The sequence below is a fragment of the Setaria viridis genome, chromosome 9, assembly GCF_005286985.2.
Source record: "Setaria viridis chromosome 9, Setaria_viridis_v4.0, whole genome shotgun sequence".
Taxonomy (NCBI): domain Eukaryota; kingdom Viridiplantae; phylum Streptophyta; class Magnoliopsida; order Poales; family Poaceae; genus Setaria; species Setaria viridis.
In genome coordinates this window covers 41,505,479-41,526,044 of record NC_048271.2, presented here as the reverse complement: position 1 = coordinate 41,526,044, position 20,566 = coordinate 41,505,479, and the positions used below count along the sequence as shown (strand labels likewise).

At 46.5% G+C, this 20,566-nt stretch overlaps 1 protein-coding gene and 1 pseudogene across 1 annotated transcript; one reads left to right on the top strand and one right to left on the bottom strand.

The window, feature by feature from the left end:
• Positions 1–6,645: 6,645 nt before the first annotated feature.
• Positions 6,646–12,913, bottom strand: LOC140221213 (uncharacterized; annotated as a pseudogene).
• A 3,164-nt stretch (positions 12,914–16,077) lies between these two features.
• Positions 16,078–18,604, top strand: LOC117836114 (small ribosomal subunit protein uS2y). Its single transcript, XM_034715489.2, has 5 exons — positions 16,078–16,317; positions 16,940–17,202; positions 17,288–17,485; positions 17,589–17,793; positions 18,242–18,604. The coding sequence occupies exons 1-5, from the start codon at positions 16,170–16,172 to the stop codon at positions 18,355–18,357; spliced, it is 930 nt and encodes a 309-aa protein (XP_034571380.1). The 5' UTR covers positions 16,078–16,169; the 3' UTR covers positions 18,358–18,604.
• The last annotated feature ends 1,962 nt before the right edge of the window (positions 18,605–20,566 follow it).

Sequence of the window (20,566 nt, the reverse complement as noted above, 5' to 3'; positions counted from 1 at the left end):
CTCTTGTGTGCTTCATTTACCTAGCTACCTTCTTTGAGAATAGGATGTAACTATATCTTGATTACCATGTACGTATGCATAACACATCAAAATGTGTACATCCCTCTCCTTGATGAAGTCATTTGTCATGCTTGCAGACTGGCAGTTTTCTGTTTGTTTGAACTGCAAAGAATCATAATGTTGGGCTCTACATACATAAATCAACATGTCCTTTCATTTTATTCCCTCTTGCCCCCATACTTGTGAGTTGTGACTCTTTGGGGCCCAGTGTATAATCTTCACCTATTACTTTTCAAAAAAAAAAATCTTCACCTATGGGAACCGCAAAGGGCTCAGTGACACATTAAGCTTTGCCTCTTTTTCAGCCTCAAGCTTTAGATAGGGTTGAGTCAAGTGGCATATGCAATATCAAAATCTTAGGAGGGGGAGGGGGATTCTTTGCTTTCTTAACTGAAATTGTAACATCACTAACAAGGCAGGTGACAGCGACTCACACTATTGTTCATTTCGTCAGCATCATCTTGTGTCATCTATTTTTACTATTTCCAAAGCGTGGACCCGCACTCTAGGGTTCACCGGATGTGTTTGAAACTTTTTGAATGTTGATAGCAAAATTATGTATATGGTCAATGAACTGCCATTGGTTAATTAAGATTCAAATGAATCAAAATAATTCAAGAGAGAGAAATTTTAAAAAGACACTTGGTCAAATTTGTTTACTAACTGAAGTGTTATCCGGTAAGAGGTAACATGGTATGTCCTGTTATGAAAGTTACATCCAAGCATAGTCCTGTAACGACTCCCAAAATTCGAACAATACAATCCTATAGGGCAGGCTGCTTGTGTGTGGCAAGGCTGCAAGGGTGTTGTTCATGGCAAATAGTGGATAGGTGGCGGCAGAGGAGCTGGAGGACAGCCATCTATATTTGATCTTAATGGAGTTTTGTTTTAAAGTAACTATTACAAGGCAACACGATGCAAATGATGATCCATCCATAATAAGAGGTTCGGACCTCGCAGCCATCAAATTAAAGGAGACAAATGCAAGCATGAAAAGTTGTATAGAGATATATGTAGGTCATACCATTGTATATAGGTGGGACAGTATACAAAAGCAATGGGAAATGTGTTCGTGGTTGGGGGACGACCGACAGAGGAGTTGATTGTGAAGGAAGATGTAGGTTAATGGGATGTTCTAATATGCGTGTTTCACCGACTAGCAGATTTTTGCTTCACATACAAGTGCAAATCCTATTTGTTCAAAATTTCACTTCAATCAAATTATTCAGAGCGAATAGCTTCGATTTCAAGAAACCGATGGAGTAAAAACATCCTGGGCCGTAAAGCTAGGGGCCCAGCCATGGTTGGATTATAGCTCAATTGCATCTAACACAAACCCCAAACCACCAACTAATTGACCTCTAGATCTAAAAAGGAGGGAGTCAGGGAGCAGCTCGTGGCTCTCCCAGGAGTGAGAGTGGACCAGTTAGGACCCCATATGCTAACCTTGCTTCCTAAAGAGTCTTCTGGATGCCCCAATACAACTCAATGACTTCAAATATCGTCACAATGCAAGGGTCGTCAATTATTAGCTGAGGACTCAATTTCAGCTAAATTGGCCCTTGATACAGAAAGAGTCCTTGCTAGATTTATAAGAGTAAACAAATAGATATTTCCACGGAAGCTAGATCGTACATCTCTTTCTGTTGGTGAGCAGATGGTAGATCTGAACCACCACCAAGGAAGTAATGCTGTACTGTCTGTCATCTTAGCAAGCCTGCAGTGTAGTTTGTTTGTGCACTGCAATGAATGGTTTTTGTTTGAGTAAGTAAGACGTTTTAGATCGAGTGTCTCTAGCTGGTGCACATACACAACAACCAGATGGATTGGTCCCCTTCACCAAGCATTGGTCCTCCTTTTTCTACCATCTCCTTTGAAAAAATCAGACCAAACAGATCTGACATTAGCAGTTCTTTTTCCTATTTGTTTATCTACTGGATGGATGTTTTATGCATGCTGACTGTCCATCCTTATCCACTAGCTAGGCTCCTACAGTCCTATTGGCCGTGGAAACCAAGAGGGAGAACCGAAGGCCTGTTTGGCCATATTAGGTGCAGTCAGTCGCCAGGCATCTACTTCATGGCAGCATTGATCTACTCTTTTGATTCCTTGCACGAACCAATTGGCCTGTTTTTCACCCTGCTATGTATACCTGATGATTAACCTGTATGTGATGTAATACTAGCTAGCTTTAATTGGATCATACCGTGTGTTAGGATAGGATATGGCAAAGTTGGAGGGTATCTCGGCGTGTTATATTTGGAACACTCATGACAACACAACCCGGCGTAATTGTCTCAACAGTGCGGCGCCATCTGAAGTTACGCAGGTGATGGCGCTATGGACGGAGGAGGGCATATTCGTGTGGCATCTCTGCTTCGATCAGGGCGGCACCAACTTAACAAACCTAAAGACTATAGTTATATACATAAGATAAACTTATAAAGGCAACCACTTATCACTGGCGAGAAAGTAGCATCGATCGTGGTCTCAACAAACCCCCTCTATACCATGTAAAGAAAAAAACTACTTCATCTCTGCTTCCGAACGAAAGCTAAGAGAAATTTTATTGCGTATGATGCGCTGCGGTGTGAATTGTGACCTACGCAACGCGAGTGAGCTGAGTAGTGCAGCAGGTGAGAGCGAGGGGGCTGAGGGAAGAACAGGAGCAGAGATCGATGGAGCACGCACCGACACTTGTTACCGGGCAATGCAATAACGCAAATGCTAGATGGAGAGGCCTCTCGATTTAGTCACGAGAGCCCTCTTATTGGTTACTTCCGTGAGGACATCGAAGGTTATTACCGGTGAAAGGAAGTAACTCGTCGTCCTCTTCCTCGGTGAACGAAGAAGGCCACACCTTAGCACCCGCCGGAATTGGGGAAGAAAGATTAGGGTTAGGGCTTTCGGGTTTGGGTTGGGTTGGGGTCGCAGCAAGACTAAATCTGCTGGGCTTAAAGGGAAGCCTAGGGTAGTCGCCTCCATGCAATAATGTCCGGGGCTTAGCTAGCGGCTGGCGTTCGCCGCTGGGATTTCACGATCAAATGAGTGGCTGAGCACAGGCACAGCGCGGTGGGTGAGGTGACTGACTGCCGCTGCCGCACCCCAGATAGATATGCAGCAAACCAACCTGCCAAACTGGCAAAATGCATAGCAACAAAGCAGGCCTGCAGGACGGCAGGGAGGTACAGGACGGCTAGCTGCTAGGACCACCGTTCGGCAAGGGATCTCGCTAAACCTATGGATCCACAAACTCCCGGATATCCGCAACCGCAAGGGGGCCGGGAGAGAAGGCCGGTTGGTGAGCTAATAATGGACTGCACTGTGTGACTGTGTGTCTCCTTGTAGGTGGTTTCGATCAGTTCGGTCTTCTTTCGCGAGGAGTAACGCTACACTGAAACAGCACTAGATGAGAGTAGTATTTCTCAACGGCTCTTTAATTTCTTGCATATCCGCCTTCTTTGCTTGAAATCTGTTTCGTATTTGTTTGGCAGATCCTCTTATTGGAATTATTGGATATTCCTACCTCCAAGAGCTTGTGGAGTTAGGGTTCAGGATAACCAAAATAAAGATGCCTAGCAAGATGTCTTGTTTTCATTAGACTAACAATACATGAAACGGCGCTACTTAGCGCTCGGACTTCCGATGGGAAATTTTCCATCGGACTCTCCGACAAAACATTAAAAATTACCTAGTGCATCATTAGTGGCTACTGTTTGCAACACGAAGAAAATAATACTTAAAAATGACTATGTCGTTCAACTTTAGGATAGAAAATTCCCGCTGCAGCATGAACACTATGTTTCATGCAACCTTCATTGTGAAACATGCAGAAATAATAGTTGCAACATCGATGCTTAACTATTGCAACATATGTCGAGCAATCGGATTTTTTTAAGATTTCGGAAATCTGTTCTATAGCATCACCATACATGAAAACAAAACTTAATTTCCAAATTCAGAGTGGAGTCAGAGAGGTGAGCTGGTGAAGATGTACCAAATGAGCCCTTCGTGTGTCACAACTAGATGAAAAGAAATATCCGTCTTGCTTTTTATCAAAGAGTGTAAAAGGTTGTACCAAAAGAGTCGTAAAAAGTTAGTTTTACCACATTTTAGGGCACCTGCCTTGCTAGATTTAGGGATGGTGGTAGGCCCTATCTCAACCTCTCAATCAATAGGTGAAAGACCGTCTTGTACGCTCGGATGCTTACATTTTCAGCAGCAATTCCCATCCATCGCGATCACCAGTATCACCTCCATAGTATTAATCAATTTGTTGGTATCGTGTCCTTGCTCCCTCCACCACCGGCTCAACAAATTGTTGCTCCGTAGGAGACTATTTCTTATCAATTTAGTATGAAAAATTGCATCGATAGTCCTAAATGTTCATTCCTTTTGCGCCATAGAACCGCCAAATCAATGGTAACATATCAAGAAAATCAATCTTTTTGGAGATGTATTTAAGAAAATTTTACTACTACGTATTGAAGCATTGAGTTACTTATTATCATAAAAAACATTGAATTACTCCCGTGTCAGGTAGTAACACAAACTTTCATTTTTGTGATTGGGCGAATATGCTGATTGGAAGAGCACGGTATATTCCCAGGGGGCAGGAGGCAAACGGTTGATGACTTGATGCGTAGGGTGGGAACAAGATGGCCCGTGCACGTGCAGAGCTGTACGGCCTGGCCTTTCAATTGTCGTGCTCCGGTCACGCACGCGCTGTCGAGTCTGCCGCGAGCCGCAACCGTCCAGTCCAGCCTCGGATGGGTCATTTGCTTCGCACGGGCTGTGCCCAGCACAAAATACGCTCGAGAGGTACAGTACTCCTCTGGTACGGAGTGAATAAGAACCACACATTCTGGATATTTTGCAAAGAGGGCAAGAGGGCAGTTTCTCCTATGTCTTTGTCCTTTGATAGTAATAATTCTAAATTTTTTTTCAAAATGCATATTGTTTTGATGTATAATTTTTGCTATGCACTTAGATATAGTGTATATAAAGATATATAATAATATTTATAAATCTAAAAAAGTCAAAACAACTTAGGGGGTGTTTGGGAGGGGGTGCTAAAATTTAGCACCCCCATGTTAGTCACTTTTAGCCCCTAGTGCTCCCAAACACCTAGGTTAAAATGGAGGGGCTAAATTTTAACCCCCCATAATCCATTAGCCTCTCAAGAGGTGCTAAAATGGACTAAAAGTGCTAAAAGTGGTCCTCATCCAAAATTCCACCCGGTACCCTCCCCTCTCTCCTCCCCCGCGCTCTTCTCTCTCCTCCGTGCCAGATCCCGCCGCCGTCCTTCTCCGCCCGCCACCGCCCGTCTCTCTCTCCCCGCCTCCTTCGCCCGAACCGCCGCCCGGACCTCCGCGTCGGTCCTGCCGCCTCCACCTCGCGCCACCGCCTCCGCCTCGCCGCCGCCACTGCTGCCTCCGGCCAGCCCCGCCGCCTCCACCTCGCCCGCCGCCTCCGGCCGGCCCCCGCCTCCTCCGGCCGGATCCGGCGGTGGCCATGCCGGCGCTGGCCATGGCGCCGGCGTCCGCGGCCGCGGCGACCGGCGCCTCACCGGAGGGCAAGCAGCAGGGCGTCCTCGAGGTGGCGCCGGGCGCCGACGTGTCCGCGTGCGTCGCCGAGTACGCGCGCCGCCGTGGCTGCGGCGTCTACGTCCTGGGCGCGTCGGGCGCCATCGCGGACGTCGCCGTGCGCGGCGCCGCCGCGCTGCTCCGGGGCCGGTTCGAGCTCCTCTCTGTCACGGGCACCGTGCTGCCGCCCCTGGCGCCGCCCGAGGCCGGTGCAGACGGGGAGTCGGGGATGCCGGCGCGAGCATGGGACGGCGTGGGCAAGATTTGCACTTAGAAGGAAGAAATAGAGGAGGGGTAGAAAAGAGGAGAGAAAACAGGGGTAAATGAGTCTTTTATCAACATATGTGCTAAAATTTAGCACCTTACCCAAACACCCCAAAGGGCTAAAATTTAGCACTCTATTTGGGAGGGCTAAAGTTTAGTCCAGGACTAAATTTTAGCACCTTCCTCCTAAACAGGACCTTACAATTTGGAACGGAGGGAGTATACAGTAGAAGTAGAGGTAGGAGTAGAGTAAATGCTCGAGCAAATCCTATTTAATTGGATTTACAGAACGTAAAGAAAAGAAGGGGCATGTATCAGGATCCATGCATGTGTTCCAAGGTTGGATGCAGGGCACAGAGGCAGCAGGTGTACGCGTGCTGATGGCATTGTTGCTCGAAGTACTCCGTATGTTCCAAAGTGCTTGGTTGGCGATGAATACGGCGACGCGCAGCATGGCTTTTGTAGTCTGCCTGGGCATTGGATCTGGAGCTCACGCATCGGAATACAGTCCCGTGAGTGCATAGGCACATGCTGCAGCTGCAGAGGATAGCGACAGGTCAATGATTTCCACTTCCAACGGGGAAAGTGTGCCTTGGCTGAGAGCCTGTGAGATGCTGCATCTGCAGGCGGTGACCTCGGTTTTGCTGGCCTGGGCCTTTAACCACGCTCGGCTGCTGGCTGATCCGGCCGGGTCGGGCCGAGACGGTCGAAATCCGGAGGCGGCTTGCCAGTTTTGCTAGGCCCGCCGGCTGCGGGCTAGCTGGTGCCTCATCAGCGGGGTCGTGTCGGTGCCACGCTTGCAGCTCAGAGGCAGCTGCTCAGGTCCGCGGCACCTGATGGCCATACGGCATGCAGAAGAGCAGCTCACAACGCGCGTGTGCGCTGTCGAAAAGAATCCTACCAATACAATACAGGTATAGTAGTTTGTAGTATTTCAGTACGGCGCGTAGTATATATGCTGCCTGCTGCGCGGAAAGGCACGGATTATTGGAGCATCTATCCTTCTATCGGCTGGTTAAAATTAAGCGACGGATATGCCCGTTCCAGTTCATGTTTTCTTTTTTTTTCCTTTTTTTTAAAAAAAATGAGTATTGTATGCTCTCTTCTCAATCTCAAGCGACTTGTTTACAGGATGTCTGCAGGGAAAAAAGGAATCGGCGCCTACCTGCACCGGTACCAATACCAAGAAATGCTGATGCTGACTGGCAGTATGAGTTTCTGGTTTTTTTTTTTCCACAGCAAGATTTTGTGCTCTCCTCCTCGGATGACCTGTCTGCTTCTGCTACTTGCTACGTAGTACTAAGTACATATTCATGGCATATAGCTCCTTTGCGAGTGTAATTTGTGTGTCTTCCTCTGATTCATGTACTAATATATAAAAAGCCTTCCCCTCTTTCACCTTTTTATCCAAAGCATACCAAAGTGGCCGGATAGTGCCTGAACTGAAACTGAACTGAATGAAGTTCCTCCACCACCGTGAGATGTTGACATGCACATGTAGATCCCTATGCATCTCCAGATACATAGTGCGTGACCACGAGCAACGGCCCTCGATGGTTTCCTCGTGTGATTCGGGGATCGCATTCACATGCTCCGCTCCACTCCATCCATGCAGTCCCTACCTGTAGCTAGCCACCTTGTACATCAGATTCCAAAACAATGAATTTTTTTATTTTTATATATTTTTTACGATTTTGCAGAAATAAATAATCGAGATTTTGCAGAAATAAATAATCGATCAAAAAATTTACAGAAATGGACCAATGCCGCTGGTTGAAACGGTGGTAACACCGCTACCACCAGTTGAAACGGCGGTTGGAGGGCCGGATCGCTGCACAGCCTTCTACCGCCGTGTGAAACGGCGGTAACCTGTTACCGCCATACGAAACGGCGGTATCTGGGCTACCGCCGTTTGAAAATGGCGGCAGGCTCCAAGGGTCTGGTTTAGCCGGGTTTATTTGGGTGTGGGATGCTATAGCCGGTTGAAACGGCTATAGCTGTTTAGCTCTGTTTTAATTTTTATTAGTTATTTTTCGTGTAATTTTGTCTGATATTTTAAAAGTGAAATATGTAGTTTCGTTGCAATATGTAACTTCGTAATTTGAGAGAGGTAGAGTGAATGAACGAAATAATTGAAAATGATTTAACTCCCGACCATTAGATACATAGCTGTTTCCAGCGAGATTACAACAGATAGAAACGAAATTCGTGCACAACTTACGAACAACAACGACTCTAGGGTGGACAATTAATTATAGATTGCAGTGGCATGTGCGGCTGCGGCACGGATGCTATCCTAAACCAGTGCCGTTGCTAAACCTAGCATATCTTAGGTAATTAAAATAGTAGAGGAAAGAGCCATATCTACTTCCTAGTAGAACTAGCTCTGCGAGAACTGCAACGGCCCAGCTCCATAGTAGCCAGCACCTCCAGAGGATGGCGGAGACGGGGGGCGATCCTTGTTGTGGTGGTAGGAGCACTTGCACCATGGATCGGTACAAAATCAAATCACCTGCGATGTTAACCGCCCAAGGATTTGCATCAACTTCGGATTGAAGATCCTCTACCTTACGCTCCAGGTCAAAGATCTTGCACTTGAGGTAGTGGGTGTACTCTTGAATTGGCTCAGGAAGTGGTGGATCAACCCACTTGGCATAGCGGCAGTTTCCTTCATCAAGATAAGACTGAACGTAATGCTAGTTTGTAGCACGAGAAGCTTAGGAAGAGTAATAAAGTAAATACTTGACTCACCAAGCCATACGGGCATCGAAAGAAACACCGACTTCCATCACCGTAGCCATCATAGAGCTGGACGACACAAGCCACGCCATGGTGACACATTGGCCATGCATCATGGCGGTCGTCATAAGGCATGAGGAAGTTTGGAGGGCCGTAGTTAGCCCTATCCTCCAGAGGGAACTCGTCGAGGGATGCCTCATACTCCGTTGGGCCAAAAGAACCTGGCCAAGTGATGGTGGGAATAGGAGCATCCCCTCCTCTTTCCCTCCTCCCACGACCTCTTCCTCTTGCAGATGCCATTATTCTTCCTCGTGCTCAGTGGTGTGGAAGGATACGGGAGAGGGGTGTCGAATATAAGGAGTGCTGAGATGGAGATGCACTGCGCCCCCATGTACTCAGTACCCCGTCGTGTTCAATCATCCTGAGAAATGGTACATATAGGCTTTGCAGGTGCAGGGACGTAGAGGTCAGTGTGGAGTCCTATCCACCTGAGAAGGCTTCACGTTCAGGGTCCTTGCAGTCTATAGTGTAGGTTTTTCAGTGACGATTCACGTCAATAGTGGAAACCACTATTTTAGTACTGTACTGGATGCAGAGCAGTATAATGGGAATAGTGTGGAATCTTAGTACTCGAAGCATGTAGATGAAATGTTTTCACAGTACAAACAACAGTACAATGGCATCCGAGGCGCCCAACATGATAAACCTAAAGAGCACCTTTCCTAGGATAAAATGCCTTAGGTAATGTAAATCAGTGGAGGACAAGTAACGTTCTACTGGGTGAACCGGGGAAGTTTCCCCTTCCTCGCATTTTTGGAGGAACATTCTGCCTCCTGTTTCTTCATCTTCTTGTGTCGCTCTTCTTCCTGTAGGAGTTGCGCCTAACGAGCTTTGAATTCTTCCTCCTGTCATTTTAGTGCTGCCTCTTGAGCACCTAACTGGTCGCGCCTCCTCTGCATTTCATCCTCCTTGCCCTTCAAACGGATCTGTTGTTGGCGGACGCGTCGTTCTTCCTCGAGCCGAGCAGCACATGCCGCGTCTCGAGCCGCTTCCATCCTTCCATAGTATTGGGCTTTCTTCTCTAGCACCACTGGCTAAATGGACACCCCCCTATAGGTCTAGCGTCGATCCATTCCATGAATGTGCATGCCTACATGTTCATTCGTTATTAATTCAAGGCCTGTATACCTGTTATCGAACAAAAAAAATGTTATTGTCAGTTTCTTTCTGTATTTAAAATGGAATGGAAAGCATGTATTCATGACACACCGAGCTCATGTAGCTCTGTACTCGGTGGAGCTGAAGACAGTCCCACTACACTGTAAGCTCGGTACTGGTGCGGACCTGTGTTACGAAATTATACGTTAGTATGAGGAATTGGACAACATTTGGGCAATGCAAAATAACAAAATAACGAACACATACCTGTCAGGGTCACATACTGCAGAACAGTCAATGTGCCGGGGGGGAGGGGGGTTTGCCCAAGATAGTGGACGGGAACAGTCCACAGCCCAGGGGGTGGGTGCATGTGCCTGCGGTGCACAAGAGGAGCTGGGGCACGGCGAACGAACGGGTGTCAAAGAAGACAAACCGTGCTGCTGAGTAGGAGCTAGAGAGGATGAACGGGGGTAGGCAGCCCGTGGTGGAAGCACGACATCCGCATGACCACGACGGCAGCTCACGGCCCTCATGAACCTACTGCAGACGCCCAATGCCCTCCTGTACAGCGTCTTGTGGTCCCTCGTAGTCATGTCCTGAAAGTGCTCGACGTCGTACCTCAATGCCGTCTCTACCTCTGCAATAACGTCATACTTTTGCCAAGGACAGAGTTCAAGTTAGGCACACCACATGATGCAGTTTGAGTAACAAATGATGCAGAAACTTACCGCGACATCGAAGTTCACGTCCCTCGAACGCGGGTAGGTCTGCACCACAGGCGCAGTCTTCGTCGGTGGCTGCCTCGGAACGTACATGACGCGCGCACGTGTCCTCGGCAAGAACCACCGCAAGTACACTGCGAAAGCGTCATCGTCGTGTAGACGGTCCTCATGCACCACCTCCTCCAAAGCGGCCGCCCACATCTCGATTCCACAATCTAAGAAATATAGGAGTCTCTCGATATACAACAAACATCATGAATTACATTACATATGATAAGGTTCACCTAACATACGAGTTCATAAACATGCAACACAACGAGTTCACAAATATACAACACATAAATCACAGAAGCCCATCATTGTTGCTACGCGCACGACAACCCCGATCACGCGCTAGAGCATTTGCGCCACCGCTTGATGGCCCAGCTTGGCTACTCCCGCCTCCATATGTCGTTGCAGAGCAGTTCTTGTAGGTGTGACCAGCTTTATGGCACTTGGAGCATAGGCGGACATCAGGATCGGCTTCAGATTAATCCATGTTGTTCAGGATGCGTCTGTTCTTACGTCGCCCGACCGCTTGGAACATTTCTGGATCAGGGTTAGGAATGTAACGCACGACATTACTAGGATTGTTTATGAAGTTTCCTAGTAAACGATATCCATAAACGTCGTTCCTTCAAGTGTGCCATATAGTTTCCTTCAGGAAGTAATGTGGCACAAATAGACGAGGCTGAAGTCCCCCTACCTCGATGCATGCAGCAATGACATGGGTGCAAGGCCTGTGCAGCAACCTTGGCTTCTGGCAAGAGCAAACACACCCTTCATTGGTGATGATGCACTCTTGTGTGTGCTTCTCGTAGCTCCCCCCAATCGACCTTTGTCCCTGCAAACAACCTCAAACCGCCGTTCCACGGCTCCCACTTCATTAACACGATGCTTATGAGCCTTCTTAATCGCCTCCTTCATGTACTCTGTCATCTTGTACTATAAATTTGTGATTGTCGCGCATTGAGTTATCAGCCACTGCGTACCTTTCCCTGAAGTACTTCATGGTGTGGTACAAGAAGAATTCCATGATACCAACAAGGGGCAGTCTCCAAACACTGCGTAGGACCCAGTTGTAAACTTCAGCTAGGTTTGTAGTCATTATACCTCACCGAGCACCTCCCTCGTCATAGAGTAATGCCCACTTTTCCTTCAGTTCATGCTTAATCCACTGTGAGAAGCTCTTGATGGACCTTCCACATCTTTGCCTGACATTCGAACCATCGAGTCCGACATCCTTCAGAGACACAGGGTGGTCGGCCTCGTTGTTTACGGACCTCTTGCCTAGCTCTTCGGATTGTTTCTTTGTAAGCTCATCAAGTTTCTTCCACATTAGGTTGAATTTTCTCTCCTGATTCTAGGTACATAGCCGCTTGAACATTTTCATAAGGGTCTTATTCTTAAATTGACTATGGAAGTTTGCCCCCATATGCCTCATGCACCACCTACTCTTCATGTTCGGCCATATCGGCACCCTGAAATGCTCCACACTGCCATTCTGTAGGTCTTCAATTGCTTGTAGAATGCCTTTATGCCGATCATGAATTAGACAAACACCCTCCACATCCTTCACAATCATCTGCTTCACCCTCTCTAGGAACCAATACCAACTATCTCCAGACTCCTCCACAAAGGCGATCGCCAGTAGCAACACCTAATTGTTACCATCGGACCCAATAGCTGTCAAGATTGTGCCTTTATACCTTCCAGTCAGAAATGTGCCATCAATGCAAATGACTGGATGACATTGCTGAAAAGCCTCAATGTAAGGATCCAAGGCCAAGAATGACCGCTGCAGGACCTGTTTGCCTGGAAACTGAGCACATGGATAGGCTTTCAGGTCGTAGTAGCTTCCTGGGTTCCTTTGACATATGGTGTGCAACAGGAGAGGGAGATTGTCATACGATGCTTCGTACGTACCCTACTTCATCTCCAACACCTTCTGCTTGGCTCGGTAAACTTTGTGGTAGCTAATCTTGTACTTGAACTTCTCCTCTATGGCACCAACAATCGACTTGGGCTCGAAATTGGGATTCTCCACTATCTGAGGATACATGTATTGAGCAACAAAATTAGCAGTGAGGTTGTAGTGTATTTCTTCCAATTCATCCAGCAAGCATTGGTGCTCAACCACTCTAGTCACCTCCTAGTAATCCTTCCACTTCCCGTTGTATGCATGCACCCTAAACGGGCAATTGCTTCTCACACAGTAGACATCATACACCGTCAGGTTGCTCTTCACTACCCTGAACTACCGCTACAAAGATAAAGTGGACCATCGCTTCACAGCTACCTTCACCTCATCCCCATTAGGGTACAAAGCACCCACGCAGACCTCATTCTCCTAGTACTCCCAAGAGACATTTTCCCCTACATTGACCTATAGGGCAGAATGGTCATAAGTTGACCAGTTCCGCGGGACAGGGTAAGCATCTTCCTCATCCGATGAGTCATCATCCATGACACCATTGGCCTCTTCTCCTTCCTTCTCCACCTGCTTAACTATCTCAGGGACGTCTGATTGAATGATCTCTAGTGGGTTCTATTACCATGTGTACCCAGCCTGCTTCCTTCTTTTCTACCAGGCTCTCTGCTTCTGTCAGTATAGAGGAAAGTCTTCAATCCCTTGAGACTACTTCACCACAGCTACCATGATCATAACTCACTAACTGGAACCTTATCCTAAGGGAATTAGAGGGGTAAAAGGGAGACCCAGAGATCTAGAGCTGGCTTACATAAATGAATTTGTGGACTCGAACAACCGACTCGATTCAAGCCCTAGCCCCTCACAAAGCATCCCATGGTGCGTTACGAGGGGAAAAAGTGCCTTCCCCCTCATCAGCCTCCCCATTTGGCTCACGGATTGCAACATCATCCTCTGCATCTCCCTCTTCCGACCCATCTTCACCATCTTCTTCATTCGGGCCATCAGTACTCTCCACACCTTCCTCGGCTTGAACTTCAGCACCTCCCACTCCTTTCATCTGACTTCTAGACCCAACCTTCGTGAATACTTGAACATACAATATGAGCAGTAAACCGAGCTTCGTGCAACCATTTACATAAGCCCGGTAGTTCTAGATTCCTTCAAGCGGAATCAGCTCCTAAAAATTTATGTCAGGCCGTCGCCTCATTACAGCCCTAATAGACAAATCCATTTGATCTGTATTAAGATCGAAAGCCTTACAAAGCCACTTGCATATTGAACCCCAAGTCCTCTCTCTTGCTCTTGGTAAATTCTTGCAGAACAACTGAAATTCAGATAAATCTACCCCTTCTGAACCATATCTAACCTCCCCTGACCATAGAACACTTGGAAAAATAAACTTTCCGACATGTCTGCCAATATACACGACACGAATAGTGGAAATTACTCTCAAGAATTTAAATTAGTAACTCCAATGACACCTACATTTCAATATAAGGTACAAACATCTAACTCTATCATCGATAGTAATAACCATTTTAGAGTTATCCAAAATTATGAACTAATTCATTTCATTTTACCCGGTCAATATACACGATACTACCATAAGCAATTACTAACTAGTACTAAATTAATCTAACCCTCAACAGCGGGTCAATATACACGACAAGAATAAAAATTCTAACTAATCTAATAATTTCAACTACCCCTAAAACAACTATATTCTGAATACCTATACATAATATAACCTTAACATTGCAAATAATATTCATCTAAAATTAATCTACATAAATCAACAAACTAATTTTACTATCGACTAAATACCTAAGCTAAATCTACTAAACTGACTAAGCTACATTTTTCTATGTCTCAAATCCACTAGACTAACTAAGCTACATATTTATATGTCTCAAATGCACTAAACTAACTACTAGATCTATCTACTACGAGCTAACCTAAACTAGGGAATTAGAAAAAATACCTCTAACGAAGCGAGAAAGTTTAGGTAATTAGAAAAAATACCTCTAACGAAGCGAGAAACGGAGCTTCAATCTTCCCTCCTCCCCCCTTCCTTTCTTTCCTTTCTCCTCCCTCCCTTCCTTTCTTTCCCTTCTCCTCCCTCCCTCCCTTCCTCTTCTCGCGTGGGCTTGCTCTCCTACTTCTAGGTGGGGGGGGGACCAAATGAGTGGGCTTGCGCTTAGGGGCGGCTGCGCCGCACGTTTTAAAGGTGCTAGGGAGGTACCACTGTTTGAACTGGCGGTAGCTTTCCCGCTTCCGCCGGTTCAAACGGCAGGGCCCGCTACTACCATCTCGAACGACGGAACAGCCTCATCCCCGCGCCACTGGAATCTGTGTGCGGCCCGCCGGATGGGAGGGCGGTAAGTAGGATTCCACGCTGATGTGGCGGGTGCGGGGAGCTACTGCCGTTTCACCCAGCGGTAGCTCCTCTTACCGCCGGGCACCGGTTGAGACGGCGGTAGCCCGTTACCGCCGTTTCAAGCAGCGGCATAGGTCTATTTTTGCAAATTTTTCATTCAACTATTTATTTATGCAAAATTGTAAAAAAAATATAAAAATAAAAAAAACTCCAAAACAATCAAGATGCCATACGCCCCGGCCCATGTAAACTGCATGCTTGGGCGGACAGGTAGACAGACAGAGCTTCCATTGACAAGCTTTGTGAGTAATGTAGTGCGTCCCTTCCTCCCCAACGTTCTTTAGCCTCTGTAGTACTAGGTACTAAACTACACATGTTAACAACCTCAAAACCTAGCTGATGAGTTTTACAGTGACCAGTACCCCTGTGGTTCAAAAAGCCACACAGAAAAAAAAATATATCATGAGTTTAAGTTAACTTGACAGCTCTCTGTATGTGACCATCGACGGTAATCACGTCTGAGCTCTTTAATCAGAGGCTTCTTGCTTGGGCCAATGAACAGCCGTTTCGGAGAAGGTGGACGGCTTGGACTTTTTACGGCCCATAAGGCCATAACGGAGCCCGAGGCCTGTCTCGTGGAATGAAAGTCAGCCCCCCACACACACAGCCCATGCGCACACGCTGTCTGAGGTCCAGCCCACGCCTTACCTAGGCCCCCACTGAAGTTATGTTTTTTTAATTAATATATATAATAATACACTTAAAGCACAATGTATAGCTTTTTCTGGATGTGATTTTCAGCTTTGCTATTGCTGGCGAAATGCGAAAAAGAGTGCAAGACATCAAGTTTTAGTTTTGTGAATGACTCAACCGAGTGAAAAAATGGTCTCAGCATATCATCGATTGCATTGACTAATTCTATGAGTTACCTGTAAGCAGGAATATGCTGATGTTTAACTCAGTTCACGGTTAAGTGAAAATTATTTGCAGAATTGCTGCTACTGAAAATCCTCCTTGTCAGCGAGTCTTTCCATTCCCTTTTGTTTTTCTGGCATTGTTAAGCAGAGCAAATAATGGCAAGTTAACCACAAACACAAGTGTTTTTCTAGAGGAAAAAAATAGCATAATAACCACAAAATACCAGGCCTAGGGTTTTAGCAGCCCAAAAGGCCCAAATATAAACCTCCCAGCTCCAGCCCCCTCCCCTCCCATCGCGCCGCCGCCACCTCCTGTCCCCCTGCGCACCCGAAACCCTACCTTCCCCCATCCCCCTTCCGGCGGCGACTGCGACGATGGCGACGGCGGCGGCAGGCGGCGCCCCGCGGGCGCTCTCCCAGAAGGAGCAGGACATCCAGATGATGCTTGCGGCCGACGTGCACCTGGGCACCAAGAACTGCGACTTCCAGATGGAGCGCTACGTCTTCAAGCGCCGAACCGACGGTATATCCACAGATCACGCGTCTCTTCTGTCTTCCGCGTTCTAGATTCGCCGGGCGCGAAACGAAACGCCGTCTTGGCTGATGTGTCTAGATAGATCCGGCTTTGCTGGTGTGTGTGATGCTGAGGCGTAACGTAGTTTTCTCCTGCTTGGCTTGGATGCATAGATTCGTTCGTTTAGGTTGCTGATATTGGCTTATGATCCCGCATACATGTCAGATGCCCTGCGCATGAGGATTAGATCTTCTTAACTATGAGTCAACACAGTAACATGAGTGTTATTTTTCATATAACTGCTGTTCTCTAAGGGGTTGTTAATATGAATGAGATGAAGCATTACTGTCATATTGAGTCTCTTGATTTTAACTATCGAACTCCGACTTTAGAATATGCTAGCTGCACTAGCAGTTCTTCTGAACAAAAAGGTCAGAGGCGAAAAGCATTTCTAAAAAAAATATTTGAACAGGACAAATCTTGGGCATCAGGGAATACCTGATATGATTGTTACTTAGTGAAAAAGATGGTTGGATAGATAACACTAGTCTCTGGTTTTTAACATGCAAATGATTAAGAACCTCCTTTTTTGATTGATTGGGAAATAAATTTCCTTGTAATTTGTGTCTAGGTATTTTTATCATCAACCTTGGCAAGACCTGGGAGAAGCTTCAGCTGGCTGCCAGAGTGATTGTTGCGATCGAGAACCCGCAGGACATCATTGTGCAGTCTGCTAGGCCTTATGGTCAGAGGGCTGTCCTTAAGTTTGCACAGTACACTGGTGCTCATGCCATTGCTGGCAGGCACACTCCTGGTACATTCACCAACCAGCTGCAAACCTCATTCAGTGAGCCACGTCTTCTCATCCTGACTGATCCAAGGACTGATCATCAGGTACCCTTCTTTTGATTGCAAGCTTTTGAATAATGGGTTCTTGGAAATGAGCCGTCTTGTAAATGATGGTTTGGTTTGTGTGCAGCCCATCAAGGAGTCTGCTCTTGGGAACATTCCCACCATTGCCTTCTGTGACACTGATTCTCCCATGCGATATGTTGATATTGGCATTCCTGCAAACAACAAGGGAAAGCAGAGCATTGGTTGCCTCTTCTGGTTGCTTGCAAGAATGGTTCTGCAGATGCGTGGCACAATTCTCCCTGGACACAAGTGGGAAGTCATGGTAATCTTTGATGTCCTTGACTTCTTGATTGCTTGCTGGTCCGCTTATTTCATATGACTTGTTCCTTCATGGTCTAACTTTGGACTTGTTCCTCCTTTTCTAGGTTGATCTTTTCTTCTACAGGGATCCAGAGGAAGCAAAGGAGCTGGAGGAAGAGGAGGCTCCCGTTGCTCCTGACTATGCTGCAGTGGCTGATTATGGTGCTCCTGCAGCTGATACCTGGGCAACTGAACAATGGGGTGCTACAGAGGCTCAACCTGGTGCCCTCCCTGCCGCACCTGTTGGTGCTGAGTGGGGTGCTGCTCCAGGTCAGTTCGTCTTGCTGTGTCTTAGTTATTTTACTTCAGTCGTTACTGAATTTATTTCGAATGGATGATGATGCATTTTTGTAATAAATTTATTTTTCACCTTGATCTGCATGGTTTGGCTGGTAAAAATATAATGTAGTTTGAATGAATAGAGTCAAAGTTGTAGTATGCGTTTGTTGCAAGAACTTTGTTGAGTTTTGGTGCTTTTCCAGAATTTACCATGTTGATCCATTCAATTGTTTACAACTTTTCTGTTAAAAAACAATGTAGCATTTTCCTTGCGCCTTGTACCGGTTCTTTTTTTCTTTTTGAACTGGGCATAGCCTTCTATCTGTTTTAATATCATATTTATGAGCAAAGGCTTGGTTGTTTAATTTTTGGGCCTGATGCACATAGCTCATCAGATGTTGTGACCAGTACCTAAGGCTGTTGTTCATTTGAATTGCAGCTCCTGCGGGTGCTGATGGATGGGATCCTGCTGCTGCTGTCCCTCCTCCAGCTGCCGCTCCAGCTGCCACTGGTTGGGAAGAAGGCAGTGCCCCGGCCCCCACCGGCTGGCAGTAAGCGGTTTCCGCATGGATTGTCCTTCATCATCAACAGGAGGGAAGCAGAGTCACTTGACTTTATGTTTGTGTCGGTAGATCTGTTTTGAGTAGCTCTAGCTATGTTGATCATGGTGTAATGTTTAATGCAAGTCAGTTTTGGAGGTTGACATAGCTGGGCACTGCCAGTTTACTCTTTGTTGCCACCTTTCATGGATAGTGTTGCTGCAAGCGCATTTTGCTAATATATGCCTTTAGCACTGGCGTAATTGTTTTGGTCTTCCACATATCAGTGCATAGCCATCCTATTTCGGAGGTTCTGGAAAAGGTAACTGGAAACAGGGGTGTGGAGGTCATTGAAGATTGCTGCTGTTTTGCATGCTTGGTTTCGTATCTCTTCTAGTCGCAAAATTTAGCGGAAAGATAGAAATGCCTTGTGCCTGGGCGCCTGATCATCGAGACATCCTTTATAACCCACTAATTCTGTTTCATGTTCCCGTACCATCTGGGTCAGGTTTTCTAATCCCATCTGTAGCTTCGCTGGAGTGCTTGTTCCTCGGACTGTCGGAGAGCTGATGTTGGCCAAATCATAGTGGCCTTCCGAACTACTTTTCCTGCCCATTGATTTCCGTTGGGGTCGTCGCAGTCATGTCCATTTTGTCGAGTTCCTGCTACTTGCTTGGACAAGCATTTTAGTGCCTCCTATGTTTGGTGTGGACGTGCCTGTTCATGCTCTTGTCTGCTCCCGTACTCATCAGAATGATCGGACACTAACCACTGTTTGCATCTCCATTTGAATCCTGTACTCTTGGACCAGAACCGAGATGCAAATGGTATTCGTATGAGGATGGGATTTGCCTGAAGGCAGGAACAGATCTGAAGCATGGAGAGGTGAAGTAGAACTGATCCCAAGTGAACGTGCCTGGCGGATGAGATGGTCAGATCACAATGGACCAAACGGGTTGGATAGCGTCGCGTATTTGCTAGGCAATTGAAGATGATCCGATTTGCCGGGACTGGATGCAGGACCGCCTGGGTTTTGAGTTGAGTTGCAAGCTGCAGCTGCAACAACCCAGAGAAGATGTGAGCTCAATGCTCATCAAGTGTGCATGAACCATGAAATGCTGCAAGGTTTCAGCATTGCTTAAGCAACAGCTTTCAGCATAACAGGGAAATCAAATACTGTATGAGCTATCTCTTTTTTGTTTTCATTTTCTGGGAAAGCGAAAGAGTTTGGCTATACCATCTGACAAAGAGGAATTCTTCCAGAGCCGTAAAAATCTGTGGGTTGATTCGGAACCATGGCTAGTAAATACTCCTTTATGGAATCTGATTCGCAGTTGCTAGTATGATGCTTGCAATTTCGACTTGGGCAGGTTACCTGAAACTCGGAAGGCAAGGAGGACAACAGTTACATGTGTTTCTTTTGTTCTTCTGCCCATGGTGTGTAGGTGGTTCTCGTCGTTATCATTTATCAAACAGTGAGTTGGTGCCACTGGTTGTGCAAGTTTGCTCTTTAGCCTCCAAATCTTAAGAACAGATCTAATCACGTTTTCAAGGTGTCAAAAGGTCAAGGTTCAGCATGCCATTCTCTCACTCCTTTTTCCAATTTCGTCCGTTGCAAGCTTGATGTTGAAATTTTTAATGGGTTTGTTTAGTTTTTGTCATGACTCATGAGGTGTGCGAGATCACCATTCTAGACTGTAACCTATAAAATTATGCGAACATATCATATTTAAATAGAGACCAAGCTCAATCTGACTCACTATGTGCTTACTTGCTCGATCCAGTGTAGAATGAAAACGCTGCATGATTCCGTTGTCCAAAAGGACTAGTCATGTTGCTAGCTTAAAATGCGGACAGACGATAAATGCAGCAAGGTGCATGAAGTTTGTGTGGGACATGAAGTCCAAATTGGGCTTCCAACCATATTCATGCTTTTAGCATTGCCAAGAACGCAGCATCCCGATGTGAACATTCGTAACGGCCCCACGAATTTCATGTAGTTTTATGGCCTGCGCTTTGAAGTTTAGGATGTTTACCGAGCACTATCATAGTTCATAGAACTTGACCTCTATACTAGGCAGTAAGCACTACGTGCCACCAGCTTTAACCACTAGTGATTCCGCAGAAAAGGCGCACAGAACTTGATTTGCCCCGGTTGTTCTTGCATTTCATTTCATTTTCAAGAAGAAAACTTTAGTCCCGAAGGAAATTGCAGCAGGCACGGC

Excerpts from the sequence above, each read along its gene's own strand:
- LOC117836114 (XM_034715489.2), top strand. The coding sequence starts at position 16,170 with ATGGCGACGGCGGCGGCAGGCGGCGCCCCGCGGGCGCTCTCCCAGAAG. Across the intron at positions 16,318-16,939 it reads CTTCAAGCGCCGAACCGACG|GTATTTTTATCATCAACCTT; the intron begins GTATATCCACAG and ends ATTTGTGTCTAG. Across the intron at positions 17,203-17,287 it reads ATCCAAGGACTGATCATCAG|CCCATCAAGGAGTCTGCTCT; the intron begins GTACCCTTCTTT and ends GTTTGTGTGCAG.